General features: G+C 28.2%; 2 protein-coding genes across 5 annotated transcripts in view; one reads left to right on the top strand and one right to left on the bottom strand.

Moving 5' to 3' along the window:
- Window positions 1-279: 279 nt before the first annotated feature.
- On the bottom strand, window positions 280-18,498 carry LOC130667896 (annulin-like). 2 transcript variants are annotated; one of them, XM_057469813.1, is made up of 9 exons: window positions 18,114-18,498; window positions 8,225-8,574; window positions 5,928-6,060; window positions 5,305-5,848; window positions 4,946-5,215; window positions 4,717-4,796; window positions 3,629-3,773; window positions 3,249-3,555; window positions 280-2,130 (listed from the first exon to the last, which is right to left on the bottom strand). In XM_057469813.1, the coding sequence occupies exons 1-9, from the start codon at window positions 18,244-18,246 to the stop codon at window positions 1,819-1,821; spliced, it is 2,274 nt and encodes a 757-aa protein (XP_057325796.1). In that variant the 5' UTR covers window positions 18,247-18,498; the 3' UTR covers window positions 280-1,818. The 2 variants fall into 2 exon arrangements, with proteins under 2 accessions (XP_057325796.1, XP_057325797.1); XM_057469814.1 differs by lacking the exon at window positions 18,114-18,498 and adding an exon at window positions 8,992-9,401.
- The window catches only part of LOC130667899 (uncharacterized), a 46,627-nt gene continuing 43,395 nt past the window's right edge, over window positions 15,343-18,574 (top strand). The window contains exon 1 of one of the 3 annotated variants that reach the window (XM_057469822.1): window positions 15,343-15,446. The gene's annotated coding sequence lies outside the window, so the exon portion shown is untranslated. Of the gene's footprint in view, window positions 15,447-18,135; window positions 18,275-18,574 lie in introns of those variants that run through there. The other 2 variants (XM_057469824.1, XM_057469823.1) reach the window with 2 other exon arrangements.

The raw sequence follows: 18,574 nt of genomic DNA, 5'->3' as shown, positions 1-18,574 counted from the left end.
TTTTTATTTAGTAATTTATTTATCGTATTAAAATATACAGTTTATATTTATTTATATATTTTTTTTTCATGTTTTTTAATACAATTACCTTTGGTTTTTAAATATGAACACAATTTATTTTTAAAGAAGAAATTTAAATAAAAGAAAGGTACAGTTTTTTTTTTTAGCATTTACTGATATTAAAAAAAATATATATGTAATTTGTCTATTAGAAATTTGATATTATTTAATTATTTATAAGAATGAAAGATGCAATCGGTTAAATAAAATGGCAGCTGGTAACTTTTAAAAATAATAGTATGTAATTTTTAAAATTAAAATTAATTTTTTTAAGTACATATGCAGGCATCGAGGTACAGATGCTATAAGGGCGTATAATTTTTTTTTTTCTTTACTGATCGATGTCTGTCCTGATGCGAAACGAAAATATTTTCTTATTGATTTAAATTACATGTTAATTTTTTTACGCCCTTATAATTCCCGCGTAACCTAAGGGCATTTTTTTTCCAATTTTGCTTAAGAGTGCAATCGGTTAAATTTATAAGAATGAGTAATTAATTAATCAGAACAATGGACTCATTGGATTAAGATCGTAAATTTTAATTCCATGATTAAAAATTTCATTTAGTGAAATACAATTGAGTAAATAAATACACAGAAAAAAAGAATTCTTGGCGCAAGAAATATTTTGCACTATACGGAAAAAAAAGTTGAGTCAAGAAAATATTTTGAAAGACAAGTTTTCGGGGTCGACACGTCTAAATACCCGAAGACAAATCACTCGCAACAAAATATCCACGATAAAATACCCACGACAAAATACCCGCAAACCAAAACACCCGCAATCTAAAGCACCCGCCACACGGTATGACGCTTTTTGGGACCAGGACAATTCATCCCGAAAATCAATTAAAAAAAAAAAAAAAAGAAAGGAGAAAAAAATCTCTTTGTTTTTGTTTTTTCGTGAAAAAAAAGTATCTCAATAAGGAGGTCTAGGGGCGAAGTCCCCATAGGGTTCAGGGACCTAGTGCAATTTTTGACATTTATTTATGTGTTGGTATATTCTTTTAATTGCACACACACAAAATTCATGAAAAAAGGGCGTTATTTTTCATACTTTTTTGTGTGTGGGTATCTTTGTAATTGCACACACAAAATTCGAGAAAAAAAGACGCTACTTTTCACACCTTTTTATGTAATAGTATATTATTTATAGATATTTTTGGCTTGCATTTTGTCGCGGGTACTTTACTTTGCGGGTGTTTTGTCGTCGGGTGAATTGTTACGCAACCGTTTTCGGAAACCAAGTCAAGATTTTCTTGAGCCAAGAGAATTTGTCTTGACCAGAGGAGATTTCTACTTTATCCGAGAAAATTGAAGTTTTCAAAAAAAATTTCTTGAATCAAGAATATTTACCTTCAGTCGAGAATTTTTTTTTCTGTGTATGAATTGAAGACAAAAATTTTCTTAGGACTGGAAATAATTTTTTGATGCAAGAATTTTTATCTCGCCTCAAAAAATTTTTTCTCGCTCTAAAAAAATTTTTGATCTTAATTTATATTTTAAAGGCAACAAATAATAAAATTTTTTTAAATAAAAAAAAAATGTGACCATTTTACCTCTTTATAAAAGAGCTTATTGATTCTATAGCTAATTTCAGTTGACGGCATTACTGCTAATTTTTTTTAATTATTTAAAGTTTAAAATTCGATTCGAATTGCGAATTTTTAAACCTTCTAAAAATTAAAAATAAATAATTTTCTATTTTAGATTTATTTAGTATTTACATACTATCAACTAATTGACACTAACAATTAATCAACGGTAACCGTTGCCGTTAGAAGTCGGGGCGTCAAGAACCATAAAATTGACAAACCCGTCGACGTCATCAAGTTCCTTAGAGTAAAACTTAGCGACAATTGTACTCCGTCCCGAAAATTTAGGAATCATAGAAAATTTGCAACTGACTTTTTCTCCAGGCGGAACGTCATTAGGTACTTTAATTTTTAATTGTTGATCTAGACCAGGTCCGTCGATTAAAAATTTACCTCCTGTCAGCGTTATCGGTAGAGGATTTATGAAACTTGCCGTTGCATCTAAGATATAACCGACAATAGCTTCTGTTTGTCTCTGTAAAATAATTTAACGGTAATTCAATTATTGAACAGCTAATAAATACTTTAATATAAACATATCGCGTTACTAATTCCATAAGGACTTACATTTTTATACGCCCTAGTGGCTTTGGGAAACTCTCTAAACCCAAAAGGCGGGATAATTTTTTTTAAACTTCCCGCTATGTAAATCGAAAATTTTCAAAAAAGAAGGGAAGTTATTGGTTTTGGTCCGATTTCCAACGTCGAGTCCGGTCGTGTCTGTGTGTGTGTTTGTGTAAGCTTTTTTTTGTCCGACGATATCTTTGGAAAGAGTCAACCGATTTGAACCCACTCTGCAGCAATCGAAAGATCTGACTAAGTCTTGGAATTGCTTAGATTTTGGAGTCGATCAGTCGAGTAATTTACAAATTATACGAAAAATAAAAATAATTTGTTTTTTTAAGCCCCTGATTAAAAAAAATGATTAAAGTATTTAAAATGATTTGTTTTTGAATCATTTTAAATACTTTTTAATCCTTCAAATCATTTCTAATCCTGTCTCTTATGGACATTTAACGTGTGAAATCATTTTTAATCATTTTTTTTAATCAGGGAGTTTTTGTTGCATAACTCGTTAATCACACGACCGATTTGTTTCAAAGTTTGATCAAATCTAAGTCTCAACAAGTTTTTTCGGTTGACACAGAGCGCGTGCAAATTAGTCGATTTTGTCCAAAGATATCGTAGGACAAAAATTACTTTTTTTAACGGAATGTATATTTTTTCTGTCCAATCGCTTTTTGACCTCGCAGAGCTTGAAAGATTACCAACAATAACGTTTTCGAGCTCGGAAACAGCGAAAAGTTTTGGGGTAGGTCCTCTGGGTTAACCATTTTTCAGATTTTTTCATTACAAATTATTTTGGAGGCTTATTTAAAAACTCAAAACTGAAAAAAAATTTTTGAAAGCCAAAAAGGCATATAATTTAACCCGTGCGCTCTTTAGGTTTTCAAAAATTTGTTTTTTATTTTTGGCTTTAAAATAAATTTACTAAACGATTGATGATCGCTCCCTAGAGCCAAAAGGGCAAAAAATGTAAGTCCTTTAGGAATTAGTAACAAGATATATTCTATATATAAAATTGAAACTTACATCAACATCAATAATAGGTTTTGTAACACGAAAATCGTCCTGAGCAAAGTATTCAAAATTAGTGTCTTTCACATTTGCTAGACATGCAACATTAAAAGCCGATTGATCTAACATTCTTGAAGCATATTCATTCCATGAAACATCTAATCGTACTTCTTCATATGATCCTGGCTTAACTACATGATCAGACTCAAAAGTCTTTACTGAACCTCCGACTTTTCCCGTATAGAGAACGACATCAACCCTGAGTACCACTGAAACGCGGTATTTATTTTCTTTGCTACGATTTTTCATCATAAGTACGACACTGTAACAATTAAAATTTAATTTAATACCGCAAGTTAATTATATACATTCACTTGATGAATTACAGGACATACCTGAAAGGTTGGCCAACGACAACGTCGTCGATAAGCTTGAAGTCAAAAATAATGTCATTGAACTGTTCATTTAAATAATAACGGCTGAATATTGATTCACTTTGACGTAATGCTTTCAGCATAGCTTCTCGTTCTTTGTTTGAAGCTAAACGTATTTTTATGATTAATTGATTGATTTAATATTTATGTTAATGACTTATACTTTACACTGTGAAAAATCGGGAGTCGATTCGAAGTTAATGTGGATTTTATTTCAATCTGAATTTACTGTCACTCAAAGTTCCGGAGTTTTTATAAAAAATTACTCTGCATACGAAGTATACACGGAAAAATTATTCTTGTTTGAAATAATATATGGTGTCACAGTAAAGCCGGACCATTTTGGCCATCTAACGAAAACTGAAATAGACGTCAACAAAAATTATTATGGCCATAGTAAAATTTACAATGATTACAGTAATTTTGGATATAATCCTTGCCAATTTTACTGTGGCCATAGTAATTTTTGCAAGATTTTTATGTCGATTTTTGCAGGTGACCAACATGGACCGACTTTACTATGAAACCATAGCATTTTAATCGAGAGTAATTTCTCCGTGTACTTAACGGTAAATTACGACATTTTTACAGTATTTTAACTCCTGATTAAACAAAACGATTCACTCAATGATGAATGAGTAATTTAAATCCGCCGGGAATAAATACCCTGATAGCCAAGCTGACAACAAACTAATGACAATTTACCGCAGCAACTTGTCATTAAAATTGGCATTTCCCAAGTTGATGGCAACTGCTCGCCAACTTTCTAGTAAAGTTGATAACAACTTGTAGTAAACAGTTACAAAATCTGAAAGTTGTCATCAACTTGATCGCGACTAATTGACATCAACTTTCTGACCAGGAAGTCTTGCAATGAGGATAGAGAATTTATTTTGTATCAGCGGAGTGACTTCAGAGTGATGTGATAATTTTATTTAAATCCACATCTGGAGTAAATGAATAAAAAATCATTTACTCTGCATTAACTCCGGATTTAATCCAAAAATTTTTTACAGTGTGTAGAAAAATAAAATAAATTTTTGACTTACTTTCAGGATATTTATAATTAAGAGTAATATCTTCACGACCCCATACTCCAACTGCTTTTGTACTGATATATTGACCAATTCTAAAAAATAAAATATTTTCCATTATTTATTTTTCGATTATCTATAAAATTTTATTAAGGCTTAAAAATTTTTACGCCAAATAAGTCATCTTAGAATAAATTATGTCAAAAGTATGTAATAAAAATTAAACAGTGATCTAAAAAATTACCCTTGAGTATCTTTCGATACTAATTTTAATGGCTGAGTAGGTCCATTGTATCTCCAGTAAACTTTGTCAGCATTTACTGCCGCGTATAAAAATCCTCCGTCATAAGGACGTAAAACTTCGCCATTTTTAATCGCGGAAACAGAAGTTGGGCCACAACGAAAAGAGCCTTCGCTCGTTTCTTGAGGTGTTGCGTCAATTGCCTGCCAACCGTCACAATCAGAGCCAAGATCCAGCCTTTTCATCCAGACTTCACTCCAAACATGGAAGTTCCTGAATTAGGACCAAGCAAATTAATCATTTAATTTAAAATAAATTTATAATTGGAATTAATTTAAAAAATATTAATAGTAATTTAATACCAAACTGAATCGGTTGTCAATTCTTCCATAATTTCTCCTTTTTTATCAACAAAGTAGTCAACTGTGCGACTACCCTGGGTGTCATGAGCACTAGAAAAATTAGTGACAACACGACTAGGAAGTCCTAAAGTCTTACAAACAGTAGCAAGAACTCCAGCAAATATCCAGCACTGTCCATATTTAACAGGTTTTTTAGTTTTGTAATATTCTTGGAGTATTTTCTGGGACCCAAGCCACTTTGTCGGTGCTGTACCTCCGCTGTAATCACCGGACCAGTTACCCATCAGAAGACCATTGTCATCATTAGAATTAACTACCGCTGTAAGTACTCGCGTTACTACAACCGGATCATTACGCGATGATGCACGAACGGCTCCTACAGTTGTCATTAAATGTAGAGCACAATCCAGCACATCGCGTTCAAACTGCCCGAATTTCCATGGAGATGCGCTGATTGTGTTTCTGTTCCCTCGCCAGATTAAACCGGTGTCTAGCAAAACGTACTCATGGCGCTTAGCACCGTCTTCTATGTAAACTACGTCCTCTGTAAAGGTTCAAAATTTGATGGATTGCTAATATTGTAGAGGTTTTCAAGTAATTTATGGAAAAAATTAATCAGTTACCTGGACACCATGGGTTAAATAGTAAATAAAAGGGTTCTTCGACATTGAAACTTATTGCGCCACCGGATTCCTTGTGCTTTGTATCGATTTCCATTTTCCATTTTCCTATTGGCGCATTAGCTGGTGACGATATCTGTTGTATTTAAATAATTATATACAGTCCGCTCTATATGGTAATTTCCCCCAACCCCCACCTCAAGGAAAATATTTAGCGGTACTTTTATAAAAAATTATTTAAATAATTATCGCGTATAGAGACGCCAGCTTAAGAAATTTTCTGAGAATTGCATATAAAAAAATTAACCACAATTTTTAAAATTTAATAAAAATTCCCGCGTTATAATTATTAACGATCTCCAAAAAATTTCGGATTTGATATTTTTTATTTTTTACACGTGTGATATTTGCAAATAATTATAAAACAATTGTATTTTAGCCCTCATTATATAAGAAATTTCGATAAGCTTATTATCCGTCCGAATTTATTGACGTTTAGAAAATTTTGAGGGGCCTACTTTGCCCCCAGAGGCCCACTTTGCCCCCTCCTCCCCTACGTTAACCGACGAATAATTATTTGCTCATATTTGGTAATTTCCAAAAATAAATAATGTTCTAATATTTTTTCGGGCGGACAATTTTACCCTAACATTAAAATGACCGGAGTTGACTATCTTTGTTTTACATTAATTAGTATTTTAATTTTATTAAAAATCTTGAAGGCTTTTAATGTCAAATATCTTGAACCAGTGAAAGGATAACAGCTCAGACTAATGACCAGAAGGTTCTGGGTTCGATCCCAGCGCACGGCAAATATTTTTAATCCGTCAAAAAAATTAATAAGAAATATATTTACGCAAGAATAAAGATCTTGAATTCGATACTTTTTTGGCATTTATTTAGACGATTTAATCCTACTGCCGGATGTGTATTTAAAATTATAATATTATTATGGGTTTATTTTACTGATGTCATAAGTGCGAATAATTTATTATGCTCATTTGGAATACTTATGCCAAAAGCCAAAAATAATTTTAAATCTTACGCAACTTGTAATTTGACCACTAAGTATCTGATGATAGAATGCCTTTACGACAAAGTGTCTCGAAATAAATGTATAAATAATTTGAATGCAGGAAAATATATTAATAAAAAAATTAATTATTAAATATATACAAATGTTACTGTGGATTTTTTGAATAAATTTTAATTAGATTGCTAAAGATGTCCTTGACTAAAATTAACTAATAATGTTTAACTGCGAGAATACATAATTGCCTGAAGACAAACAAGTTCATTTGAAAATAACCATGTGGCTGATAATTATTTAATTTTGCTTGGATTTCTATCAATAGATCAGCAGGATAATTTTTCACATCAATTTTTAGTTTTTATAAAAATTTTTGGGCCTTTTCTCATGTAATTTTGCCTGTAATTAATTTTACTTCCGGTAAAAAAAATAATTTCATCAATGCGCATACGATTTTTTTAAATTTTAGCCCGACAGTGATCATAGATCTGTTTAGATCTCAATTTTTCAAATATTAAATTCCGAAATCTCTTTCAAAACGAAAATTTTGAATAATTAATTTGATAATTCGCCTGTTCTTGATTTTAATTTACGCGAATTTATATAAATTTGAATAAAAAAAAATTAGATCTAAGGTCTGGCTGATGCGAGATTGAGATCTAAAAAATTATTATTTTTCAAATCTTTCAAACTGCGGTATAAAAATTTGAATTTTTTTTTTTCAATTTTAAAATGGCCAAATTATAAAACCTTTTTTTAAAATCTCATAGTGAGACCGAAATGCGGAAAAATTTTTAATTATTTGATAAATTTTTGATCCTATTTCTAGGATATGATTTTAAACTGACGTCTAAATTAATAAAAAAACAAAAAATATAGAAGGGAATTAAGTTCGCTAAAAATAGAATCAACTTTTTTAGCCAAAAAAAATTTCTATTTAAAAAAATCATAAAATTACGAAAAAAAATTCAAAATATTTTATATAGACTTCTAACATCAGTACTTTTTTTCCAAAAAAATAAGACATTCTGATATAAATAACGTCCTGAGCTTCCAAACGATCAAAAATTTGACTTCATATTATTATATACCAACAATATAAGTCCCATTAATCGAAATAAAATTAAAAATAATAAATTTTACCGCTCAAAATTTAATTGACACGTAAAAATAAACATTACGATTTACGTTTACGTCAGATGTATAACCAGTAACTTATATATTTATACTTTAGTAGCATTATAAAATGTAATAAAAAAAGTTTTTTTACTTTTATCACAATGGCTTGAGCTTCCCTAGTGTATAAAGTTGCGTGCCATGCGTCTTCCGACTCCTCTCCCGGATTGAGCAAAGGCGCGACCATGAAAGTCCCGTGTCCATACTGAGGTTTTTTAATTCCATCCAACGAGAAGACAATCGATACCCCATCGATGTCGGAATCGTAATCACGGTTAAGATGCAGTCGCATGAAAAATTCCTGCCCACGTCTTACAACCAGTCTCGAGTCACCTTCTTCACGAGTCATTATTTCATAACGTGATGTATTGTGTGCTTCTCCATTATCAGAGATAAGTGGGTCTAATCTCAATATAGTCAACATTGGCGTATCGAAATCTCCCCCTATTAAAAAAAAATAAATAACTTAAATAACAGTACACAGAAAAAAAATTCTAGTCGACCCAAGAAAATTTTTACTCGTCCTAAAAAAATTTTAATTCATCCCAAGAAATTTTTTGCATTATAGATTAAAACCAAAAATTTTCTCAGGGCGAGAAAAAATTTTCTTAGAACAAAAAAAAAATTTTTTGAAGTGAGAAAAAATTCTTGCGCCAAGAAATTTTTTCTAGTCCTAAAAAAATTTTTGTCTTTAATTCACAATCGAAAATATTTCATTTTTTCTGTGTAAAAAAAAATTTTTACACAACACAAAAAATCAAATTTTTTTTTTATCGAATAAATTAAAATAATTATTAATTTTTTTTCTTATCCTTAAAAAAAAAAATCTAAATTAACTCTCGTTAGTTTTCACGTACTCACAATGAAATCTAAATGGAAATGTTCTAAAGCGCTCGTCGTTTGGGGTACGGTAGCGATCATAAAATCTGTAAAACATCCTCGTAATCCTACGAATCGCTAATTAAGTTTTTGTATAATTGAGATAATTGTCAAGGGTTATGATTAACAATCGTGATTAGAATATTAAAAAAATTCAAATCCAAAAAACAAAAAAAAAAAATTAATTTTATATAATTAAAAATTTTTTTTACGTGGGTTGTCTAGTAGGCGATAGTTATGAATAAATATTAAATAATTATAAACTATCAACAAAATTGTTAACGTCGCGCCCGAAAGTCGACAATGAAATGAAAATCTTCTAGCCCGACGTGTTAGTTTAGAGTCTAGTGAATTACTAGCGCAAGTTTTAACAAAACAAAGCGTAGTCGTATGAATTCATTGAGATTATATTTAATAAACGAACGGTGGGATGCAGCTGCTGTATAATGAAACGCATTGCAGTACAACATAACGCGAAAAAAAAATAAAAGAGAGGAGGAGAGGAAAAAATTACCTGGTTAATGTTTAGTATTATAAATCACACATATATATACTAGATATATACGCAATAAAAGTAATTGTCGAGAGATGTAAGGCTTTTTTCAAGGCTCTACCACGTGCAACTTTTTATTTAATGTCACCATAATTGGCCGGAACAAATGTATCTTTAACATGCGGGACGTATTTTAAATAAAAGAGAGAGTAGCAAATACTTGTCACCCACTTTGATCTACGATAAATTCCTAGTAGATGGCGAGACAAGTTTAATTATGGGATTTGTTCGATGAATTATTATTTATCGATACCAAATATAGAAATAAATAAATTTATTTTTAAGTAATAAATTTTAAATAATGGGTAATTGAGTGTTTAGAGTAGTAGTTGGTGTTGATGTTGACGATGAAAATGTGGGATTTAATATAATAGATTGCATTAGATTATCTTATTTGAATGTCTGACCATATTGGGCGATTCTACTTAATGCCCACGCGCGTGGTTGGTTTAATGGATATAAATTTGTTAAGGTAAATAATGTATGTTGAGATGAGTGTAGTAATTTGTATCATAATAGGTGATTAATCATTGTTTGCTTTGTCGTTGGTTGTTTATTTTTATATCAGCATTAATATTAATATTCATTTAGACGGATTCAATTATTCTGCTGAGGTGACAAATATATTAATTATTTTGCGTGTTAATTTATTAGCCTTTGTATTGAAGACATTTATGAGGGAGCGGTGTTTTATATTTATATATTTTTTTTTTTGGCATTTTATTAGTGTATTTATAAATGTACCCTAATAGCACAGTTTACTTTACAAAAGTTTACTTGAATTTTTCGTCAAATATCTGTCAACTTTGGACTTCCGTTTTTGACGACAATTTATATACTTTGTGATACAATTTAACGTAAATTTACTACCCGGATTAGAATGCAAATTCACTTCAAAAGTTGACTAGAAAAAATTTGTCGTCTATTTTCCGGTAAATTTTGATGTCAATTTACTGTTAATTTGACTTGAAAAATTGTAAAGTATTTTTTTACCGTCAAATTGTTGACATTCTTATGTATGAATTTGCTTACCTTCTGAAATGGTAAGAATAAACATTACCGACTTTTTTTTTCTAGTAAAAAGTTACCTCTAAATTGAGCAAAAATTAACCGCAAATTTTTCTTTACAACTTTTGCTGTCAAATAGTCAGCAAATTTCAGGCAATTTCAATATCAAATTACTGTAAATTTCAAGCTAAAATGGCTATTAGGGTATATTAGGGTGTTTGAAAAAAATCGACTTTTTTTTCGAAGAACATGAAAAATCGACCAAGTATCCCTAGACAAAGACATTGTTAAAAGTAAGCCCTTAATATTAATATTTAAAGGTCGTGCTTTGCGATTTTCTATTTTCCATTTAAATTGCATACACGGAAAAAAATGAACTATATTAATTGAGGACGACAAGTAATATAGTGATAAAGTGATCAGTAAATACTATCGTTATAAATAGTAATTTTTTCATTTATGATTAAAATGTGAATAATTATGGGATAAGTATGAAAATTAATTGACTATGCAACAAAAATTGCTATTTGAACTTTAAAAATCGTAACGGATACTTAGAAAATTGACGACACGTTATATAAAATTTATTATTTGGAATGTTAAAATTCCCCATATTGACACCCAGGTTCCGCCCTGTTTAGAAAATCTCATAGAATCCAATAGATTCTCATACATTCCTATAGAGATTTTATAAGAATGAATGAGTTCTATGAGAAGTGCTATAGTTAAGTATAGGGCCTTATACATACAACTATAAGAATTTATCGGATTTTTTAAGCAGTGCGGGTTATAATTTCAAACACTAATTTTGAAAGTTTATTTTTTTCCGTGTAGGAACAAATTGTTTTCAATTTTGGAAATTTTTAACTTAACAACGAATCGCTGAATAAGATTGATGAAGACATTTCCTTTTAGGAAATTGAACGCTCTACAAAAAAGGTCTGAACAAAGATTTTCGTAAGTCAAGCCGTTTCGAAGATATCAAGCTTCAAAGTTGAACCTATTCAAAATTTTTAGATTATTTATTTTCAATCGTGACAAAATTAATTCATATCAATTAAATACCCAATATCATCAACTTAATAATGAATATCTCTAAATATATACACGGAGGTATTATTCTCGTTTAGAATGCTATGGTGTCATAGTAAAGCCGGACCATGATGACCACTTGACAGAAATTGATATAAACACATGCAGAAATTACTACGGCCATAGTAAAATTTACAACAATTACATCATAAATTACTGTAACCATTGTAAATTTTACTATGGTCACAATAGTTTCTGCATGTGTTTATTTCAATTTCCGTCAGGTGGTCATCATGTTCTGGTTTTACTTTGACACCATAGAATTCTAAACGAGAATAATTTCTCAGTGTAGTAAAATAATGATCAGAAATTTATAATAATTAATAATAAATCATCATTTCTATCGATTTTTAGCAAAAATTACTATTATATCACAGATATATGCACGAAGAAAAATGTTGGTTCAAAACCTACTAATTTTTATTATGCTGTCGACGAAACTTGAAACAGGAAGGGAAGCATCCACAAAATTATTATGCTCATACGAAAAATTTTTATGCTGTATCATAATACTTACTACGCGCGAGACAATTATCGACAAGATTTAATAAAAATTACTTCCATATATTATAATAATTGTGATGAGGCATAATAATTTTTCATAAGAGCATAATAATTTTTTGGATGCTTCCCTCCCTGTTTCAAGTTTCGTCGACAGCATAATAAAAATTAGTAGGTTTTGAACCAACATTTTTCTCCGTGTGGCAAAAAATCATTATAAATTTTTATAACATATATTACAATGATCCATTTCAAGTCATATTAATTAACAAGCTAACAAATTTAATATGTGATTTAAATGGGAAATCTTATTTAAGCGAGCGCGCGTTTTGTAATTTGTAATTGAGTTTGGTGACCGACTTGATACCCAATTTTATTTTATGTTACATTCCACTTAATTTTCATATGAGACCGAAAAGAAAATATTGATTTTATTTGACACAGTCTAGGATACAAATACAAATTTTTTAATATTATTACTTAAATTTCTTATAAAAAATTAAATATTAAAATTTTTTTTTTACACAAAATTAAATTACATTTAAATTTTTTGATTGAATAAATAACTGTGTTGTATTTAATTAAAATTACTTACTAAATAAAATAAACAAAGACTCACTGAAGTATAACAGAAGTACAAAAAAAAATAATATTTACTTCATCGAATGTTGAACGGAAATTGATGACTAAATCGTTTTAAAATTTGATTACATATATATACAAAGAGATTAAAAAATATGACTGTATACATCTGAAGAAATTTCTCAATTGTAATTAGATATTATTAATTACTAATAGATATTTTTTGAGGGCAAACATATGTTTTGAAATTTTACTTCTCATATTAATGATAATCATAAATGAACTCAGGCTTTTATTTTGATTACTGTAATTAGTGTTGTTGTTTTATTAATTATTGGGTTTTTTAATTATCCTAATTTTTTCTATTGGAGAACAGAAGTAGAGCTGATTAGTTTAATTTATTTAGGCTGATAAAAAAAAAATGATTACTGATTTTTGTTTTTGTTGCGATAAAAAAATATCGTTATAATGACCGCAATTATTATTTTATTGACTATTAGATAAAAATTTATTATCATAAGATTTTTTTACAGAAGGCTGAGCAAAATATATAAGGACTTTTTTTTTATTAATAAATATAACTTATATTTTTTATTGGCACTGGCAAGAAAAAATTACATTTTTTAGAAACCAAATAAAATAAAATGATAAAAAAAAGTTAATACAGTGACTAAGTGAGACAATTGTCACGTTTTTATCAAGTCATAAAAATTCCATACTTTTATTTCTTTCTTTCATGTGCCATTAGTTTGATCAGTTGTGCAAGATAACGATAAGTTTTAAGAGTAAGACCATAAATACCTAAGTGATGATCTATTAATAAATTAGCTTTTGCCTACAAAATTTCGTGCGATTTTTTTAAAATTAATTTTATTCAATACTCAAAATTTTGTACACCAACAAATTAATTATTTTGAATAAATAATTTTTTTCATGAAAAACCGAATTTATGATTCTGAAGAATTTCAATCGAATTTTTCAAGATGTTTTTCCCTTGAATTTCGATATCGAAGAAAAACTATCGAGTGACTCATTAAATTTTTAATTAGTTAAATTATTAAAAACGTATTTTAATAATCTATTGATAAAAATACTTTATTTGACACCGGAATTGTAATTGAATATTTAAATACTCAGTATTAATATATGAATATAAGAAAATTTTGATTTAAATCACAGCGCAATAAGAGATTGCAAAGCAGGAATTGACGATAATTACACTAATAATACAAGCAATTGATCAAGGTAGACAACTGCACTAAAAAAAGTCAACTTTCGTAAAAACAACATTTACTTGAGTAGTAATTACTACTTAAATCAATAAAAATTAATACATTATTCGTTCCATATTTAAGTTGAAGAATAATTATCGTAACTGAAGAAAATCGAAATTTAACTGCAGTACTCTAAAAAAAAAAAATCAACATATCTCCAGCTGAGCTCAGATTTCTTCGATTACGAAAGTGATTTTAAATGAAATCTTCAAATTTTTTTCACAAAAAATCTATTGGATTAAAAATTTCCAATGGCATAAAATCTTGTAAGAAGAAAATACAAAATTTCGAAGTCATTTTTGTTCTCAATTCACCCGGGTCGAAAAAATAACTTGATTTTGACTTTTTTCGACTTGATTTCGACTTAATTAACTTGATTTTCGCTACATTTACTTTTGTAACTTCAATGTGACTTTTTTAACTTAAAAATTTGAGTCGACTAAATAAAATTCAAATTAAGTTTTGTTAGACTTTACTCACTGTCGTCTTGCTTGATTTTCAATTTTTAAAATTACACCAAAATCAAGTTTTTTGACCCGGTTAACTTTTCGAATTTCGCGCCAAGTTCAATGATAATAAAATAAGTATTAAACTTTCTTTTTTTAATTCTCATCATCGACATGCCTTTGCCTTTTCGACTCCACTTCGCCTTTTTTATTACCAAATATAAAAACTATTTTCTATTAATAGCCATTTTTAATATCTATAACTAACAGTGCAAAAATTAACATAATTGACTATTAATAAAAAATTTAAATGACTAGTATTCATAAACCAACTTAGTAATATTTTTAATTTATTTACTACAAATGATTAACTAGTTTATGCATTAACATATGACCATAAAAAAATCATAATCGCTAAAACAAATCGATTGTACTCAATAAAACGGTAACATAATACTTAAGTAATGTATGTAAATAAAAAAAAAAAAATAGTAAACAATTTAAATTTTAATTTATCTGAAGATCTTAATTATTCCTCCATAATATATTAATATTTACATTAATAATATCATATATATAGCATTAGGATGACGTGAGAGATCAGACCTTCCTATCGATACAGTTGATTGACAATTGAATGCATCGAACGAAACGGGAGCACTTATGTATTTTCTTAAACGGAGTAATGTTAAGAGCAATATCGAAAATATCCGAGTAATATAAACAGTGAATCTGTAACGGCTGAATAAATTTACGTTCCCCCACAAATATATATATTTATACATTTATATGTATAAATATGCTTAAAATATTTAGTCAAGGTCATTGCATACATCAATTGATTAAAACGTTTTTTTTTAATTTTAAATATACGCAATATTTTTATTCGTCGTCTCAATAAATTATCGCTTTTCATAAAATTCAAGTGTTTTATTTTTATTTTTTATTATTCAAATTTTAAATTATAAGAAAATATTTCTGGTTAGTATTCATTTTATTTATGTTTATAAATATATATATATGAATATGAAAACTGTATTATGCAAGAAATTTTGAAGGATTAATGACAGTACTTAAGTATATTTTATTAACAATGAGTTAAGTGATTATTAATAACTTAACTTATTAGTCTTGTCCAAAAATATATCTATGCAGTCATTCATTATATTACGCGAATGAGAGCAAACAGTGTTCTATTTATTGTAATTTTATTTTGTAAGAACAATAACAATTTTTTTTACTCATTAACGTCGTTACAGTATTTTATTTATTTATTTTTTTCAAATTCTAGAAAATGGAAAATTTTTTACGGTACATAGAATTTGGTGATATGTAGACATATATCATTGAAAAATAACTTCAGGGTATAATTATTAATAATAAATGATAAGTAAAAGTTATTGAACTTTTAATCATGATGTATTTGATTACTTTACTTGTATATGAAAAAAAATTATTTAATTTAAATAATGATATTGAAGTTAGCTGACGTTTAATAACTTGGATTTTTATTCAAAAAGATAAATCATAAAAAAAAATATTTTAAAAAATTGCTCTTAAAGTTTTTTTAATTTTCTACGTGTGCATATTTTTAGTTTGACTTTTTTTGGAATCGCTCTGTTGAAAAAAAATCCGAAAATTTTTAATTGTCTCTTAACATCAGGATCATATTTAAATAAATTTTTGAATAAATTTTGAAAAATAAATTTTTTTTTTGTACAATCCATAGATATTTTCCATGTACAGAAAAAAAAACTTCGGTAGAATTTTTGGAAATTTGAAATTTAAAAAATTTAAGAAATTAACGAAGAAAATTTTAATTTAAAAAAAAAAAAGAATTTTGATGAGAAACAAAAATTTGTGAAAAATTTTATTTAAAAAAAAAATTATGAAAATTACAATCAATTAATTAATTAATTAGAAAAAAATCTAAGAATTTTCACGATCCTGAAGTTAGCAGATAATTAAAATTTTTTGGATTTTTTTTTGAACAATTAAATTTGAAGAAAAAAAAACTAAAAATATGCACATGTAGAAAATTGAAAAGACTACAAGTGCAATTTTTTGAAATATTTTTTTTTTTTTCATAATTTATCGTTTTTTTCAGTATCATGAAATTTCTAAGTCCAGTGAAATTAAAAAAAAAATCTACGAAATTTCTAAGCCGAATAAAATTAGAAAAAAAATTCACGAAATTTCTAAGTCCAATAAAATTAAAAATAAAACTATAGACACTAATTATAAATGAAAATTAAAAAAGTATATAAATATATTGACATGTAAACATGAGTAAAGTGATTTCAAAATTTCTAAATAAATTTCCAGTTAATCGTTATTCTTAAAGGCATTCAGTAAATCTATTCTCGGCTGATCAAGGTAACGTTACTAAACTAAAACACGTTGTTGGCTTTTTGAGCCACGCGCCTAGTTTATTCCCACGCGATCATTTCTCAAAGGCCTTTTTATTTTCCCGTGTAATCACAATCTCTACTCTTCACTCTCATTATCCATATATATAATATGTATATATATAAATCTTTTTTTAAAATTCGGATCCGATCTTTTCTTTAAACTCTCACACAGCCCATCCTTGGCTACAATGATCTCACAACCGTGACATATCGAAATTATGTAACAATTTTTAAATCCTTGAGCGTTCAATAATATTTTTAAATAATAATTACACCAACAATTTTCCTTGATAATGAATTCTATACATAAACTAAAGAATTATAGTGCGTCATGTTCTTCATGTGTACAAACAAAATTATCGTTACGATAAAAAATTCCACTCAGGTTTTTTTTCTTCTTCAAATTAGATTAACTACACGTGGGATGAAATAATACTTAACACATACTATTAATCTATGACCTTACTTTATTTAATTTCATTTTATTATTCAATCAATCAATAAATTTATATATTAAATATATTTATTAATTTTATTTTAAATTAAATAGACAGTAAAAAAATAGTGAAGTGAACCCGGAGTGAGTGCGAAGCAGATGAGTATTTATTTATTTATTCTTCTCGGAGTGAAATTTACTCCAAAGGGAATTTAATATTTAAACTCCGGGTCGGAGCGAAAATTTACTCGTGAAAAAAGTTAATTTTTATATTAAAATCCCGAATCGGAGTGAATGCAGATTGAAATAAAATCCAGATCACTTTGAAATCTTTCAGCTGAAAAAATAAACTTCTTATTTACTCCGTGTGCGGAGAGATTTTTTTAAAATCCTAAACTCGAGTGAGGGAGAGAATTTGGATTTAAATAAAATTCATATTCACTCTGAATTCACTCTCAATTTTTTTCAGTGTAATAAAAAATTGGAGTGAACGCGGGGTAAATTCGAAGTGAATACCGAGCGGACGATTTTATTTATTTAATCCTCTGGAGTAAAATTTAATATTTAAACTCCGGTTGGGGTAAAATCACTTTAAAAAAAAAAGTTCATTTAAATATTAAAACTTCGGGTCGGAGTGAGTGTGAATTCAAATGAAATCCAGGTCACTCTGAAATCACTCAGCTGAAAAAACAAACTCCCTATTTACTCTGTATGGAATTACTGAATTATTTAATTAAAATCCATAATCACTCCGAATTCACTCGCAATTTTTTACAGTATAAATAAACAAAAAATACAAACCATTTTGACAAGCTGACGGTGGTTTCGGAAGAGACTCAGGTTTATTATTCAAATTATTCATCCGTATACTGCACTGACGTTTTCGAAAAAATGACCGAAATTTTTTCGAACAAGAGGAACAACAATTTCCCATTTTATATTTATTTATATTTAAATACAATGTGAATATAATTAAACTTTTTTATCACTCACTAATAATTAATTTACTATTAAATAATAATTAATATCTATCACATAAAAAAAATAAAAATATAAAAAACTTAATTAAATAACTAATGATAATTTAAACTGACGAACGTAATGCCGGTATAAAAGTGACTGTTTAGTTGCATGGTTCTACTTCTAATAAAGACATCACACATAACTACAAAGTTTAGCTGTATCATTGATATGACTGCAAGAAACTTGAGAATTCTCAATTCTCTCGGCCCATCCCTACTTCATTCATTCATTCATTAATA

The sequence above is a fragment of the Microplitis mediator genome, chromosome 5 (assembly GCF_029852145.1).
Source record: "Microplitis mediator isolate UGA2020A chromosome 5, iyMicMedi2.1, whole genome shotgun sequence".
NCBI classification, from domain to species: Eukaryota; Metazoa; Arthropoda; class Insecta; order Hymenoptera; family Braconidae; genus Microplitis; species Microplitis mediator.
The sequence above is the reverse complement of the archived record's forward strand: the minus strand, read 5'-3'. Positions and strand labels throughout refer to the sequence as shown.